General features: G+C 45.4%; 1 protein-coding gene across 1 annotated transcript; it reads left to right on the forward strand.

Annotated features, from left to right (window-relative positions):
• Window positions 1–4959: 4959 nt before the first annotated feature.
• Window positions 4960–6647, forward strand: LOC127915086 (uncharacterized). The gene is made up of 2 exons (XM_052493564.1): window positions 4960–5630; window positions 5826–6647. The coding sequence occupies exon 2, from the start codon at window positions 5871–5873 to the stop codon at window positions 6618–6620; it is 750 nt and encodes a 249-aa protein (XP_052349524.1). The 5' UTR covers window positions 4960–5630; window positions 5826–5870; the 3' UTR covers window positions 6621–6647.
• Window positions 6648–15301: the final 8654 nt, after the last annotated feature.

Consider the following 15301-nt stretch of genomic DNA (forward strand, 5'->3'; position numbering starts at 1 on the left):
TGTTCTTACAGTGATCTCCATGTACACCAAGTCAGAACTGTAGGATAAATAACGGGGGCATATAAGCAGACAATGAAAGCTCTTACAATATTTGATGATTACATTTAAAAAAAAAAAACAGGTTATAGGCTACATGTGCACCACCAAGTCAGAACAGTAGGTAAAATTAAGAGGTGAAAATAGACCAAATTATTAGGGTGAGGCACATGGGCAACTAACAGTTTACTACACAACATACACTTAGTATTACTTCGTGGGCAAATTTTGTCATCAAACTTTGTCATCAAAGTCTGGCATTCTCTGGATTTATTGTGATTTCAAGACAACTAGGAACTCTGAATCATAATGACATCAGTGATCTTCAGATCGTAGCTCTAGAAAGAGGCCCATGTTCCGAATATACAATTCAGAGTTGGATGAAAGTTTTTCCCAGTCGTAGCTTGTTTTTCCTGAGTTCTCGGTTGTCTTGAACTCACTTAGTCAGATTTTGCAGTTCCGAGTTACTGGTTGTTTTGAGCGCGGCACAAATCATGCTTGGCCAATGTTGAATGTTTATAATTTTAAACTAGGAAAAGAGACCCTTAATCTGAGACTTGGAACCACACAGCCACTCCACTGAATAACAGGCTAATGATGGCATTGCAATGTTTTCAGTTAGCCACTGATTCCTTGCAACTTGTTATGTAATGTTTATGTCCAATGGCCGCTGAGCACAGATACATTTTATCTATAATTTCCCTTCATATGACAAGGATTAAATAGGATTTGTCAGTAGATTGTCGACTTGATCCATGATGATGACTGCTAGCTATTGTTGACAGGTGATGATGTCCTAATATGGATACCGTACAGCTAACAGCTGCTCTGATCCTCAGCACCCAAATGTCTCAGTGTGAATAACCAGCATGCACCATTCCCCCACCACCAAACGCCAGGCAGCAGGCAGTCTGAGTGACATTGAGCTGAAGACAGAAACAAGGACATACTCTCTCAGTGGCCCCTGGATGACCATAAGAACAGCTGGCCACGAGAAGGAGCCCAACTAATAGCTTTCACAGGGAGTCATTTAGAACATGTCCATCAGTGGGCCTCTGAGAACAAAACACGTAGCATAAGGCTAATCTGCCTCTAATGACTAATTATGGATATTTTATAAGATCAGTTTTTAAACACGTTATATATTATTTAAAAGTAAAGTTCCAGTCTAGAGAAGTGGTCCAATGGTGTAGCGGGGTATTTTATTAATCACGAAAGGTTGACACATAAATTAAGTAGGTGTTTGAATAGTCACTACAGTGAATGGGGTAGATACTCTCAATGGATGATATCATAAAATCTAAATCAAATTGAATCAAATTTTATTTGTCACATGGGGGGTGTCAATGTAAATAGTCTGGGTGGCCATTTGATTAATTGTTCAGCAGTCTTATGGCTTGGAAGTATAAGCTGTTAATGATCCTTTTGAACCAAGACTTGGCCCTCTCGTACCGCTTGTCGTGCGGTAGCAGAGAGAACAGTCTATGACTTAGTTGACTGGAGTCTTTGACAATTCTTTGGCCCTTCCTCTGAAAATATAGGTCCTGGATGGCAGGAAGCTTGGCCCCAGTGATGTACTGGGCCGTATGCATTACCCTCTGCCTTATGGTCGGATAACCTCTTCACGACTGTCTTGGTGTGTTTGGACCATGACATTTTGTTGGTGATGTGGACACCAAGGAACTTGAAACTCTCGACCTGATCCACTACAGCACTGTCGATGTTAATGGGGACCTGTTTGGCCAGCCTTTTCCTGTAGTCCACGATGAGCTCCTTTGTCTTGCTCACAATGTGGGAGAGGTTGTTGTCTTTGCACAACACTGCCAGGTCTCTGACCTCCTCTCTATAGGCTGTCCCATCACTGTCGGTGATCAGGCCTACCACTGTTGTCTCGTCAGCAAACGTAATGATGGTGTTGGAGTCATGTATATCCACATAATTTTCCTTTCCTCATGATGCCATCTATTTTGTGAAGTGCACCAGTCCCTCCTGCAGCAAAGCACCCCCACAACATAATGCTCTGTGCTTCATGATTGGGATGGTATTCTATCAATCAAATGTATTTATAAAGCTCTTCTTCCCTCAGCTGATGTCACAAAGTGCTGTAAAAAAAGCCTACAACCCCAAACAGCAAGCAATTTATGTGTAGAAGCACGGTGGCTAGGAAAAACTCCCTAGAAAGGCCAGAACCTAGGAAGAAACCTAGAGAGGAATATATAACCCCACCCACCTCCAACCACCAACCTAACATCCTGAGACAAGGCTGAGTATAGCCCACGAAGATCTCCCCCATGGCACAACCCAAGGGGTGGAGCCAACCCGGACAGGAAGGTCACGTTAGTGACTCAACCCACTCAAGTGACACACCCCTCCCAGGGATGGCATGGAAGAGCACCAGTAAGCCAGTGACTCAGCCCCTGTAATATGGTTTGAGAAGCAGTGGCTTCTACCTTGCTGAGCAGCCTTTCAGGTTATGTCGATCTAGGACTCATTTTTACAGTGGATATATATACTTCTGTACCTGTTTCCTCCGGCATTTTCACAAGGTCCTTTGCTGTTGTTCTGGGCTTGATTTGCACTTTTCACACCTGAGCGTTATGATGGCTGCATTGTCCCATGGCGTACTATTGTTTGTACAGATGAACGTGGTACTTTGAGGCATTTGGAAATTGCTCCCAAGGATGAACCAGACTTGTGGAGGTCTACAATCTTTTTCTGAGGTCTTGGCTGATTTATTTTGATTTCCTGATTCATGATGTCAAGCAAAGAGGCACTGAGTTTGAAGCTAGGCCTTGAAATACATCCACAGGTACACCTCCAATTGACTCAAATGATGTCAATTAGCCTACCAGAAGCTTCTAAAGCCAAGACATCATTTTCTGGAATTTTCCAAGCTGTTTAAAGGCACAGTCAACTTAGTGTATGTAAGTTAAATAATAAGTTAATAATAAGTGTATAAGTGAAATAATCTGTCTATAAACAATTGTTGGAAAAGGTACTTGTGTCATGGACAAAGTACGACTTGATTAGTCTAGTGTTAGCTAGCTACATAGCTGTCTTTGTTTCCAAGATAATTGTGTAGTTTAGTGTGTGTAGCCTTGGAGTGATTATCTTAATTCACTGAGGTTCGCTAGCCAGCTATTTGTCGTCCTTAACGTAGGAGACTCTGCTAGCTAGCCAACAGCTAACAGCTAGCCAACGTCTACTGTTTCGAATTCAATCACCGGTCAGGTAGTATCACATTTTCATTTCATTTCATTACAGTACAACGGTTTGATTTGTTTGATCGTAGCTAGCTACATAGCCTTCTTTGTTTCAAAGATAATTGTGTAGTCTAGAGCGATTTCCTAGGTTAGCTAGCCAGCTATTGTCGTTCTTTTAACGCAACGTAACGTAAACAACACTGCTAGCTAGCCAGCTAGCCCCCGAATAGTAGCACTGTAGAAACTATTACACTCAACGGAACGACTTGATTAGTGTAGTGTCAACAACGCAGCCACTGCCAGCTAGCCTACTTTAGCAGTACTGTATCATTTTAATCATTTTAGTCAATAAGATTATTGCTACGTAAGCTTAACTTTCTGAACATTCGAGACGTGTAGTCCACTTGTCATTCCAATCTCCTTGCATTAGCGTAGCCTTTTCTGTAGCCTGTCAACTATGTGTCTGTCTATCCCTGTTCTCTCCTCTCTGCACAGACCATACAAACGTTCCACACCGCGTGGCCGCGACCACCCTAATCTGGTGGTCCCAGCGCGTACGACCCACGTGGAGTTCCAGGTCTCCGGTAGCCTCTGGAACTGCCGATCTGCGGCCAACAAGGCAGAGTTCATCTCAGCCTATGCCTCCCTCCAGTCCCTTGACTTCTTGGCAGTGACGGAAACATGGATCACCACAGATAACACTGCTACTCCTACTGCTCTCTCCTCGTCCGTCCACGTGTTCTCGCACACCCCGAGAGCTTCTGGTCAGCGGGGTGGTGGCACCGGGATCCTCATCTCTCCCAAGTGGTCTTTCTCTCTTTCTCCCCTTACCCATCTGTCTATCGCCTCCTTTGAATTCCATGCTGTCACAGTTACCAGCCCTTTCAAGCTTAACATCCTTATCATTTATCGCCCTCCAGGTTCCCTCGGAGAGTTCATCAATGAGCTTGATGCCTTGATAAGCTCCTTTCCTGAGGACGGCTCACCTCTCACAGTTCTGGGCGACTTTAACCTCCCCACGTCTACCTTTGACTCATTCCTCTCTGCCTCCTTCTTTCCACTCCTCTCCTTTTGACCTCACCCTCTCACCTTCCCCCTACTCACAAGGCAGGCAATACGCTTGACCTCATCTTTACTAGATGCTGTTCTTCCACTAACCTCATTGCAACTCCCCTCCAAGTCTCCGACCACTACCTTGTATCCTTTTCCCTCTCGCTCTCATCCAACACTTCCCACACTGCCCCTACTCGGATGGTATCGCGCCGTCCCAACCTTCGCTCTCTCTCCCCCGCTACTCTCTCCTCTTCCATCCTATCATCTCTTCCCTCTGCTCAAACTTTCTCCAACCTATCTCCTGATTCTGCCTCCTCAACCCTCCTCTCCTCCCTTACTGCATCCTTTGACTCCCTATGTCCCCTATCCTCCAGGCCGGCTCGGTCCTCCCCTCCCGCCTCCGTGGCTCGACGACTCATTGCGAGCTCACAGAACAGGGCTCCGGGCAGCCGAGCGGAAATGGAGGAAAACTCGCCTCCCTGCGGACCTGACATCCTTTCACTCCCTCCTCTCTACATTTTCCTCCTCTGTCTCTGCTGCTAAAGCCACTTTCTACCATTCTAAATTCCAAGCATCTGCCTCTAACCCTAGGAAGCTCTTTGCCACCTTCTCCTCCCTCCTGAATCCCCCCTCCTCCCTCTCTGCAGATGACTTCGTCAACCATTTTGAAAAGAAGGTCGACGACATCCGATCCTCGTTTGCTAAGTCAAACGACACCGCTGGTTCTGCTCACACTGCCCTACCCTATGCTCTGACCTCTTTCTCCCCTCTCTCTCCAGATGAAATCTCGCGTCTTGTGACGGCCGGCCGCCCAACAACCTGCCCGCTTGACCCTATCCCCTCCTCTCTTCTCCAGACCATTTCCGGAGACCCTCTCCCTTACCTCACCTCGCTCATCAACTCATCCCTGACCGCTGGCTACGTCCCTCCCGTCTTCAAGAGAGCGAGAGTTGCACCCCTTCTGAAAAAACCTACACTCGATCCCTCCGATGTCAACAACTACAGACCAGTATCCCTTCTCTCTTTTCTCTCCAAAACTCTTGAGCGTGCCGTCCTTGGCCAGCTCTACCGCTATCTCTCTCAGAATGACCTTCTTGATCCAAATCAGTCAGGTTTCAAGACTAGTCATTCAACTGAGACTGCTCTTCTCTGTATCACGGAGGCGCTCCGCACTGCTAAAGCTAACTCTCTCTCTCCTCTGCTCTCATCCTTCTAGACCTATCGGCTGCCTTCGATACTGTGAACCATCAGATCCTCCTCTCCACCCTCTCCGAGTTGGGCATCTCCGGTGCGGCCCACGCTTGGATTGCGTCCTACCTGACAGGTCGCTCCTACCAGGTGGCGTGGCGAGAATCTGTCTCCTCACCACGCGCTCTCACCACTGGTGTCCCCCAGGGCTCTGTTCTAGGCCCTCTCTTATTCTCGCTATACACCAAGTCACTTGGCTCTGTCATAACCTCACATGGTCTCTCCTATCATTGCTATGCAGACGACACACAACTAATCTTCTCCTTTCCCCCTTCTGATGACCAGGTGGCGAATCGCATCTCTGCATGTCTGGCAGACATATCAGTGTGGATGACGGATCACCACCTCAAGCTGAACCTCAGCAAGACGGAGCTCCTCTTCCTCCCGGGGAAGGACTGCCCGTTCCATGATCTCGCCATCACGGTTGACAACTCCATTGTGTCCTCCTCCCAGAGCGCTAAGAACCTTGGCGTGATACTGGACAACACCCTGACGTTCTCAACTAACATCAAGGCGGTGTCCCGTTCCTGTAGGTTCATGCTCTACAACATCCGCAGAGTACGACCCTGCCTCACACAGGAAGCGGCGCAGGTCCTAATCCAGGCACTTGTCATCTCCCGTCTTGATTACTGCAACTCGCTGTTGGCTGGGCTCCCTGCCTGTGCCATTAAACCCCTACAACTCATCCAGAACGCTGCAGCCCGTCTGGTGTTCAACCTTCCCAAGTTCTCTCACGTCACCCCGCTCCTCCGCTCTCTCCACTGGCTTCCAGTTGAAGCTCGCATCCGCTACAAGACCATGGTGCTTGCCTACGGAGCTGTGAGGGGAACGGCACCTCAGTACCTCCAGGCTCTGATCAGGCCCTACACCCAAACAAGGGCACTGCGTTCATCCACCTCTGGCCTGCTCGCCTCCCTACCACTGAGGAAGTACAGTTCCCGCTCAGCCCAGTCAAAACTGTTCGCTGCTCTGGCCCCCCAATGGTGGAACAAACTCCCTCACGACGCCAGGACAGCGGAGTCAATCACCACCTTCCGGAGACACCTGAAACCCCACCTCTTCAAGGAATACCTAGGATAGGGTAAGTAAGGGTAAGTAATCCTTCTCACCCCCCAAAAAAAAAAAAAAAAAAAAAAAGATTTAGATGCAAGTGGCTGTTCCACTGGATGTCATTAGGTGTATGCACCAATTTGTAAGTCGCTCTGGATAAGAGCGTCTGCTAAATGACTTAAATGTAGATGTCCTAACCGACTTGCCAAAACTATAGTTTGTTAACAAGAAATTTGTGGATTGGTTGAAAAATGAGTTTTAATGACTCCAACCGACTTTAGCTGTAAATGCCTGGTATATTTACATTTTGGAGAATCTCTTATACATTGGGTTAAAGTTATGTATAGTAAAGCTAGGTGTAAAATAGTAAATGATGTCTACTTCTCAGATAGTATTAAACTGTCAAGCAGTGTAAAACAAGGTTGTCCACTATCATCATATCTATTTATTATGGCCATCGAAATGTTAACTATTAAAATCATGTCCAACAATAATATCAAGGGGCTAGAAATCCAGGGCTTAAAAAAAATATGTCATTGTACCTCCATAGCCTCATATCAGACCTAGATAATTGTTCTAACTGCTCTGGATTACAATCAAGTTAAGTGTACTATATTAGGTATTAGACAAAAAATACAGCTGATACATTTCAGTGTAGTTTACCAATAAAATGGTATGACGGTGAAGTGGACATACTAGGTATTCATATCCCGAAATAAATAAACGATCTCACTAAAATACATTTCAATAGAAAGTTTTTAAAAATAGATAATATCTTGTTACCATCTTGTTACCATTTAGTCATATCCCAATTGACCTATTTATTTATGGCCCTGCCTAACCTAACGGCTTGTCTTTTAAATTATATGAGAAAAACGTATTCCATTTTATTTTAAAATGGCAAGCCAGACAAAATTTAATGGGCCTATCTATATATTGAATAAGATTTCAGAGAGCAGAAATGATTAAATATTAAAGTATTATGCCTCTCACTTCAGTCATACACAAACTATACTGCAATCCAAGCAGATTAGTAAGAATGGCTCACCCAGTTTTCGAGAATCGATATTTTCCCTTTATTCAGATTATAACATCTCACTTTCGGTTATTTGAAAATTAAATAATCTCTAAAATATCAATATTTTTAAAACAAGCCATGGAAAATGTGTTATTTCAGTTTAATCCACCAGAAAAAAACAGAATAAATATTACCACAAATATTATGGTTAATCTCAAATATACTAATTGATTTTAAAAAATACATTATTAATGGAGATTTGTTTTTTAAACGTTATGATCTTTGTAAATAATATCATAAATAGTACTGGAGTTATGTCACACATCCAGCTAACAAAAATGTATTCAAATGTCTGCTTTATTCAAAATTATAAGAAACTAATTGCAGCATTACTGCAAAAATGCAAGGGCAAGTGTATTACAGACCAAAATTGGTTAAACAAAATGGTGATGAATAAAAAAGTATAGCAGTTTAATTTTAGGACCAAAAGTTTCCAGCTGTGCTATGCAGTTTGCAAAATTGTTCCATGGCACAAAGGGTGGGTCAAAAGTAACAGTCAGTATCTCGTGTGGCCACCAGCTGCATTAAGTACTGCAGTGCATCTCCTCCACATAGACCGCACCAGATTTGCCAGGTCTTGCTGTGAGATGTTACCCCACTCTTCCACCAAGGCACCTGCAATGTTCTTGACATTTCTAAGCCCTCACCCTCTGGTACAGTAGGTCCCAGACGTGCTCAATGGGATTGAGATCCGGGCTCTCGCTGGCCATGGCAACACTGACATTCCTGTCTTGCAGGAAATCACACACAGAACGAGCAGTATGACTGGTGGAATTGTCATGCTGTTGAGTAATGTCAAGATGAGCATGCAGGAACGGTAACACAAGAGGGAGGAAAATGTCTTTCCTGTAACACACGTTGAGATTGCTTGCAATGACAACAAGCTCAGACCATGATGGACCCTCCACCTCCAACTCTATCCCGCTCGAGAGTACAGGCCTCGGTGTAACGTTCATTCCTTTGACGATAAACGCAAATCCGACCATCACCCCGGGTGAGACAAAAAACGCAACTCGTTAGTGAAGAGCACTTTTTGACAGTCCTGTCTGGTCCAGTGACTGTGGGTTTGTACCCATAGGCAATGTTGTTGCCGGTGATGTCTGGTGAGGATCTGCCTTACAACAGTCCTACAAGTCCTCAGTCCAGCCTCGCTCAGCCTATTGTGGACAGTCTGATCACTGAAGGAGGGATTGTGCGTTTCTGGTGTAACTCGTACAGTTGTTCTTGCCATCCTGTACCTGTCCCGTAGGTGTGATGTTCGAATGTACCAATCCTGTGCAGGTGTTGGTACAAGTGGTCTGCCACTGCTAGGACAATCAGCTGTCCGTCCTGTCTCTCTGTAGTGCTGTCTTGGGCGCCTCACAGTACGAACATTGCAATTTATTGCCTGGCCACATCTGCAGTCCTCATGCCTCCTTGCAGCCTTCCTAAGGCACGTTCACGCAGATGAGCAGGGACCCTGGGCATCTTTCTTTTTGTGTTTTTCAGAGTCAGTAGAAAGGCCTCTTTAGTGGCCTAAGTTTTCATAACTGTGACCTTAGTTGCCTACCATCTGTAAGCTGTTAGTGTCAGTTCCACAGGTGCATGTTCATTATTATTTTTTTCACCTTTATTTAACCAGGTAGGCTAGTTGAGAACAAGTTCTCATTTGCAACTGCAACCTGGCAAATATAAAGCAAAGTAGTTCGACACATACAACAACACAGAGTTACACATGGAATAAACAAACATACAATCAATAATACAGTAGAGAAATATATATACAGCATGTGCACATGAGGTAGGATAAGCGAGGTAAGGCAATAAATATAGCAATTAAACACTGGAATGGTAGGATGAGCAGAAGATGAATGTGCAAGTTGAGATACTGGGGTACAAGGGAGCAAAATCAATCAATAAATAAATACAGTATTGGGATGAGGTAGATTGGATGGGCTATTTACAGATGAGCTATGTACAGGTGCAGTGATCTGAGAGCTGCTCTGACAGCTGGTGCTTAAAGCTAGTGAGGGAGGTAAGAGTCTCCAGCTTCAGAGATTTTTGCAGTTCGTTCCAGTCATTGGCAGCAGAGAACTGTAAGGAGAGGCGGCCAAAGAATAATTGGCTTTGGGGGTGACCAGTGAGATATACCTTCTGGAGCGCGTGCTACGGGTGGGTGCAGCTATGGTGACCAGTGAGCTGAGATAAGGTGGGGCTTTACCTAGCAGAGACTTGTAGATGACCTGGAGCCAGTGGGTTTGGGGACGAGTATGAAGCGAGGGCCAGCCAACGAGATCATACAGGTCGCAGTGGTGGGTAGTATATGGGGCTTTGGTGACAAAACGGATGGCACTGTGATAGACTGCATCCAATTTGTTGAGTAGAGTGTTGGAGGCTATTTTGTAAATGACATTGCCAAAGTCGAGGATCGGTAGGATGGTCAGTTTTACGAGGCTATGTTTGGCAGCAGGATTGAAGGATGCTTTGTTTGCGAAATAGGAAGCCGATTCTAGATTTAATTTTGGATTGGAGATGCTTAATGTGAGTCTGGAAGGAGAGTTTACAGTCTAACCAGACACCTAGGTATTTGTAGTTGTCCACATATTCTAAGTCAGAACCGTCCAGAGTAGGGATGCTGGACAGGCGGGTAGGTGCGGGCAGCGATCGGTTGAAGAACATGCATTTAGTTTTACTTGCATTTAAGAGCAGTTGGAGCCCACGGAAGGAGAGTTGTATGGCATTGAAGCTCATTTGGAGGTTAGTTAACACAGTGTCCAACGAAGGGCCAGAGGTACAGTATACAGAATGGTTTTGTCTGCGTAGAGGTGGATCAAAGAATCACCAGCAGCGAGAGCGACATCATTGATGTATACAGAGAAGAGAGTCGGCCCGAAAATTGAACCCTGTGGCACCCCCATAGAGACTGCCAGAGGTCCGAACAACAGGCCCTCCGATTTAACATACTGAACTCTAACTCTGTATGTTCATGGTTCATTGAACAAGCATGAGAAACAGTGTTTAAACCCTTTACAATGAAGATCTGTGATGTTATTTGGATTTTTACTAATTATTTTTGAAATACAGGGTCCTGAAAAAGGGACGTTTCTTTTTTTGATGAGTTTATATATTAAAAATATATATTTACCAAAACATATAAGGGGGATTGGAAACAATGCAGACAATTAGATTGATAGAAGCCACAATCTAACTGCAATATTAAAGCTGATATACCCCTTAAACAAATACAAAATAAAAAGTTTAATTTGAGATGGTTCACTTTCAATACTTTCAATATTGACTTTCACTACTATAAAATGTGGGAGTATGACCAAATGTGAGCATCTCAAAATTGTAAGGGTGAAATGGTTGTAAAAGGGAAAAATACAAGTGCCTGTCCTTGTTTCTCTCTTCCTCTTGGTATGATTGTTTCTTTCTCTTCGGAGAGAGCTGGTCGGGGCTCATAACTATAAATTGAATGTGCAGACAAAGTGCAGACATCTATGGTGGAATATGTCCCTCAATGGCTCCTTGACAGCTCCCAGTTGACAGTTTACAAACCTACAGACACACACAGAGAATATTCAGTAGTTCTGAGAAAAGAAGCATCATCGCCTTGCTTTCAGATTTCCCTGGGAATCATGCTACTCTCCACTGCACAGCGTTTGATTTTACAAGCCTCCCGAGACATGAAAAGCCTTGGGGGATTGACAAGATCTCAGCAATGAGATGCTAAATTCATATTGAAAATCAAACCAATTTTAACCACAATACTCTGCTCTGGTGAAAGAATTGATTTCAATCATTTATAATAATCCCACACCTAAAAGTTACTTCTCGTTTTTTTTTTTTTTTTTCATTGTGCACCTTTTTATCCCTGGAGTTTAGCTCCTGGAGAGAATCAAAGGTAGGTCACAAAATCAATTACACTCACAACAGTGTGTCCTCAAAAGACAGCCTGCCTTTAAAAGACATCACACAGAGGATTTACTTTAAGCTTTGAGTTCTTTGTAGCCATTTGTCACAAAACCATTTTCATTATTTCACTAGAATGTGGCAAAGGCATAACGCAGCAAATCCTGTGATGATGACTTTTAATAATAACGACTTAATAAAACCACCTCAGATATATAATAATTCAATAACTGAACACACTTCCTCTGCATATCATTCAAGTTCTTAACTCTACATTACACACATTCCATGTCACATTTTTGAGTTTGCATCGCACAAACCAAAATTCAAGGTATGGTTCTACTATTCACCATAGATATTAAAAGGATGCATTGGAAAATGTAATATAAGTACATCCAATAGCATGAATCTAACTCTAATGGAATTGATTGCTAGAAGCAAAACAAAATAGTAGATTACTGGAGGATGATGCAATACGTAGGAAATTAGGCATTGTGAAGTGGGTTGTATTAATTACAGAAATATATGCAGCAGTCTAAGGCACTGGATCTCAGTGCAAGAGGCGTCTGTCACGCCCTGGTCTTAGTATTTTGTGTTTTCTTTATTATTTTGGTCAGGCCAGGGTGTGACATGGGTTTTTTATGTGGTGTGTTTTGTCTTGGGGTTTTAGTAGGTATTGGGATTGTGGCTTAGTAGGGTTGTCTAGAAAAGTCTGGTTGCCTGAGGCGGTTCTCAATCAGAGGCAGGTGATTATCGTTGTCTCTGATTGGGAACCATATTTAGGCAGCCATATTCTTTTAGTGTTTCGTGGGTGATTGTTCCTGTCTCTGTGTTTGTTTTCACAAGATAGGCTCAGTCACTTTGGTTTTTCTTTTTTCCTTGTTTTGGAAGAGAAGAGAACGAGCGCCATTCTCCTTGCGGAGATGGTGCTAAATACATCAACACGGTCGGTCCCTGGGATTGGGCAGGCCAACACGATTCAGTTTGCTTGGAAGGAAAAGAAGTTGGAGCCTTTAGGACGGGAAACTTTTGGAAGGATAATATTGATGGGGATTCTAAAGCTTACGGTGAAGGACGTGTTTTGTTTCCAAGGCAACTCGTTGGAGGGAGCATATGACGTGGCACTATATACAGAGGAGAAACGCGATGATATCCTGAGAAGGGCAAGAGCAGTGGGAGGTGAGAGGCCGATGAGCCACTATGAAATAACAAGCCTGGCGAAGAATAACTTTAGGGTTGTAACTGTCAACATTTACAACCCTTACGTTAAGGACGAAGAGGTAAGGGCTTTTCTGGGGAGATACATGGATAACGTCTCCTCAGCAAGGCACCTCAAAGACTCCCTTGGGTTTTGGTATGGGAGGAGAGGCTTCCAGGCCCTCCTCAGAGAGGACCCAAAGGGACATGGTGGCTACCTCCATCCTCCTGCTATGTTCACCCTAGGGGCTGACAGGGGGACGTTGTTTTATGCACGTCAGCCCCCATTTTGCAGGCGTTGTATGGCCTACGGACACATATTCGCCTCGTGGAGCACAAGAAAATGCAGATTTTGTGGATCTGAGGAACACGAGGCGAGGGATTGTGACAAGCCTAAGGCGTGCCACGGGTGTGGCTCGTCAGCACACCTGTGGCGGGGGTGCCCGGCTCGTCAGAGGTCATATGCGTCTGCGGCTGGGGGGGGAGCAGGAGCGGGGGATGGGGGAAGAAGAGGAGGGGAAGGAAGCACACCTCATGACCAGAGTACAGGTCCAGAGGGGAAGGCCGCAAGGAAGGAGGAGGAGCAAGAAGCGGCGGATGGAAGAGAGAAGGAAACGGAAGGCACGGGAGTAGGAGAACCAGGAAAAGCGGTGGAAGAAGGCAACCGAGTGGAGGTGCATGAGAGAGAAGAAAGCGAGGGAGGAGTGTCGGAGAAGGAGACAGTGGAAGAGCAAGTGGACTGGAGGGAAAGTGCCCTGGTGGAAGAGATGAGGGGTATTGTGGAGGAGCTGGCAGGGGGAGGGTGGTATCTCTCCACTGCCGCCATCACCAAAGAAGAGAATGAAGAGGAGGGTGCGATTGGCCGACAGTGAGAGGGAGGGGATGGCCAAGAGAGTGATGGGGGTGGGAGAAACCTCTGGGTCGCTGCTGGTTTTCCCAGGCCCTCAACTTCTGTTGGGTGGGGACACACCTAACAAGACTCAGGACTGGGTACAGGAGGAGGTGGGGAGTTTTTTGTTTGGGGACTCAGCCTCCCCGATTTTTTTCCAAACCAGCTGCAGCACTGGGGAAGGGGAGGAGTGTGGGGGTAGACCCAGGGTGCAGGGCACCCCGGAGCCAAACACAATTCCTGGTGTTCTCACCGGTAGATATGGAGCAGGGGAGCATCGGGTGAGTCTCCTGTTTTTGTTTTTTTTCTGTCTGGGTTTAGAATTTGAGTGTATTACATGTTTTTATTTTATTTTTTCATGGGGTCTAATTTTACTTTTGTTAGTTTAAATGTAAGGGGTTTAAGGGATTTTGTTAAGAGGAGGGTGGTTTTTAGTTATTTGGAGGGTGTGGGGTTTGATTTTTGTTTTTTACAGGAGGTTCACCTGAGAGATGGAGGGGATGTTAGTAGGTTTAAGAGGGAGTGGGACAAGGGGGAGTCGGTTTGGGGTATTGGGGGGGTGCACTCATCGGGGGTAGTGATTTTGTGTGGGCACAGGGAGGTAAAAGTGGAGGATTCTTTTGTGGTAATGCAGGGGATGGTTATAGGGGTGGATGTCACAATAAGGGATTGTAAATTTAGATTAGTGGTGGTGTATGGGCCACAGGTGGTGGCAGACAGGAGGGAGATGCTTGACTGTCTGACGCCCCTGTGTGTCACAAATAGGAAATTAGTGATAGGGGGGGATTTTAATACAGATTTAGGAATAGGGGGGGATAGCAGTGCAGGCGCCATTGCCGGGCTAATGGCTTGCCATGGTCTGGTAGATGGTGGCCTGCACACTACTCCGAAAATGGCTGGTCCTACATGGCGCAACTCCAGGGGGGTTGAGCGGAGGCTCGACTATATTTTTGTACCCAGGTCTTTGGGTAAGTTGTCTGGGCGTCTGTTGCCTGTTTTCTTTTCGGATCACGACGGGGTGCTCCTGCAGGTGGGGTCGCCAGACTGCCTCTTTGGTAGGGGGTACTGGAAGCGAGATCGGGATGTGCTGGAGTAGCAGGCTTTTGTTGACGGGTTTTATGGTTTCTTTTGGAGGCTTGAAGGCCTCCGGTCCATGTGCGAGGGGGTGTTAGAGTGGTGGGAATTAGTTAAGGTGAGGCTTTTATAATAGGGTATTGCAAGAGGGAAAAAAGGGAGGAGAGGAGGGAGGTGGATCGTATCCAAAGGTTAATTGAACTCGAGTACGAGGCAGGCAACCTCGGCGGGTCGTTTGACTGGGAGAGATCCGCAACCCTAAAGGCGCAGCTCAGGGAGTTGCAGGAGCGGAAGGCTCAAGCTTTCCTGGAGCGTGCGCATAGTGGCTTTCTAGAACATAATGAGACTTGTTCTGCTATGTTCTTTAAGTCGGTTAGGGCCAGACAGAGTAGGAAGGTAATGCATGGCGTTAGGGAAGAAAATGGTAGTATAGTTAGAGAACCAGAGGATATGGTCAGGGTGACAACTGATCATTTCCAAGGTTTATTTAAGGAAAGGGAAATAGATGTAGAGCAGGGAAATGTGTTTTTAGAACACTTGTCCAGGCGGTTGCCGGAGGACATTAGAGAATTGATGGAGGCC

This window comes from Oncorhynchus keta, chromosome 34 (assembly GCF_023373465.1).
Source record: "Oncorhynchus keta strain PuntledgeMale-10-30-2019 chromosome 34, Oket_V2, whole genome shotgun sequence".
NCBI classification, from domain to species: domain Eukaryota; kingdom Metazoa; phylum Chordata; class Actinopteri; order Salmoniformes; family Salmonidae; genus Oncorhynchus; species Oncorhynchus keta.

Bases quoted from the DNA above. Each gene is read 5' to 3' on its own strand.
- LOC127915086 (XM_052493564.1), top strand. From the start codon at position 5,871: ATGACGGATCACCACCTCAAGCTGAACCTCAGCAAGACGGAGCTCCTC.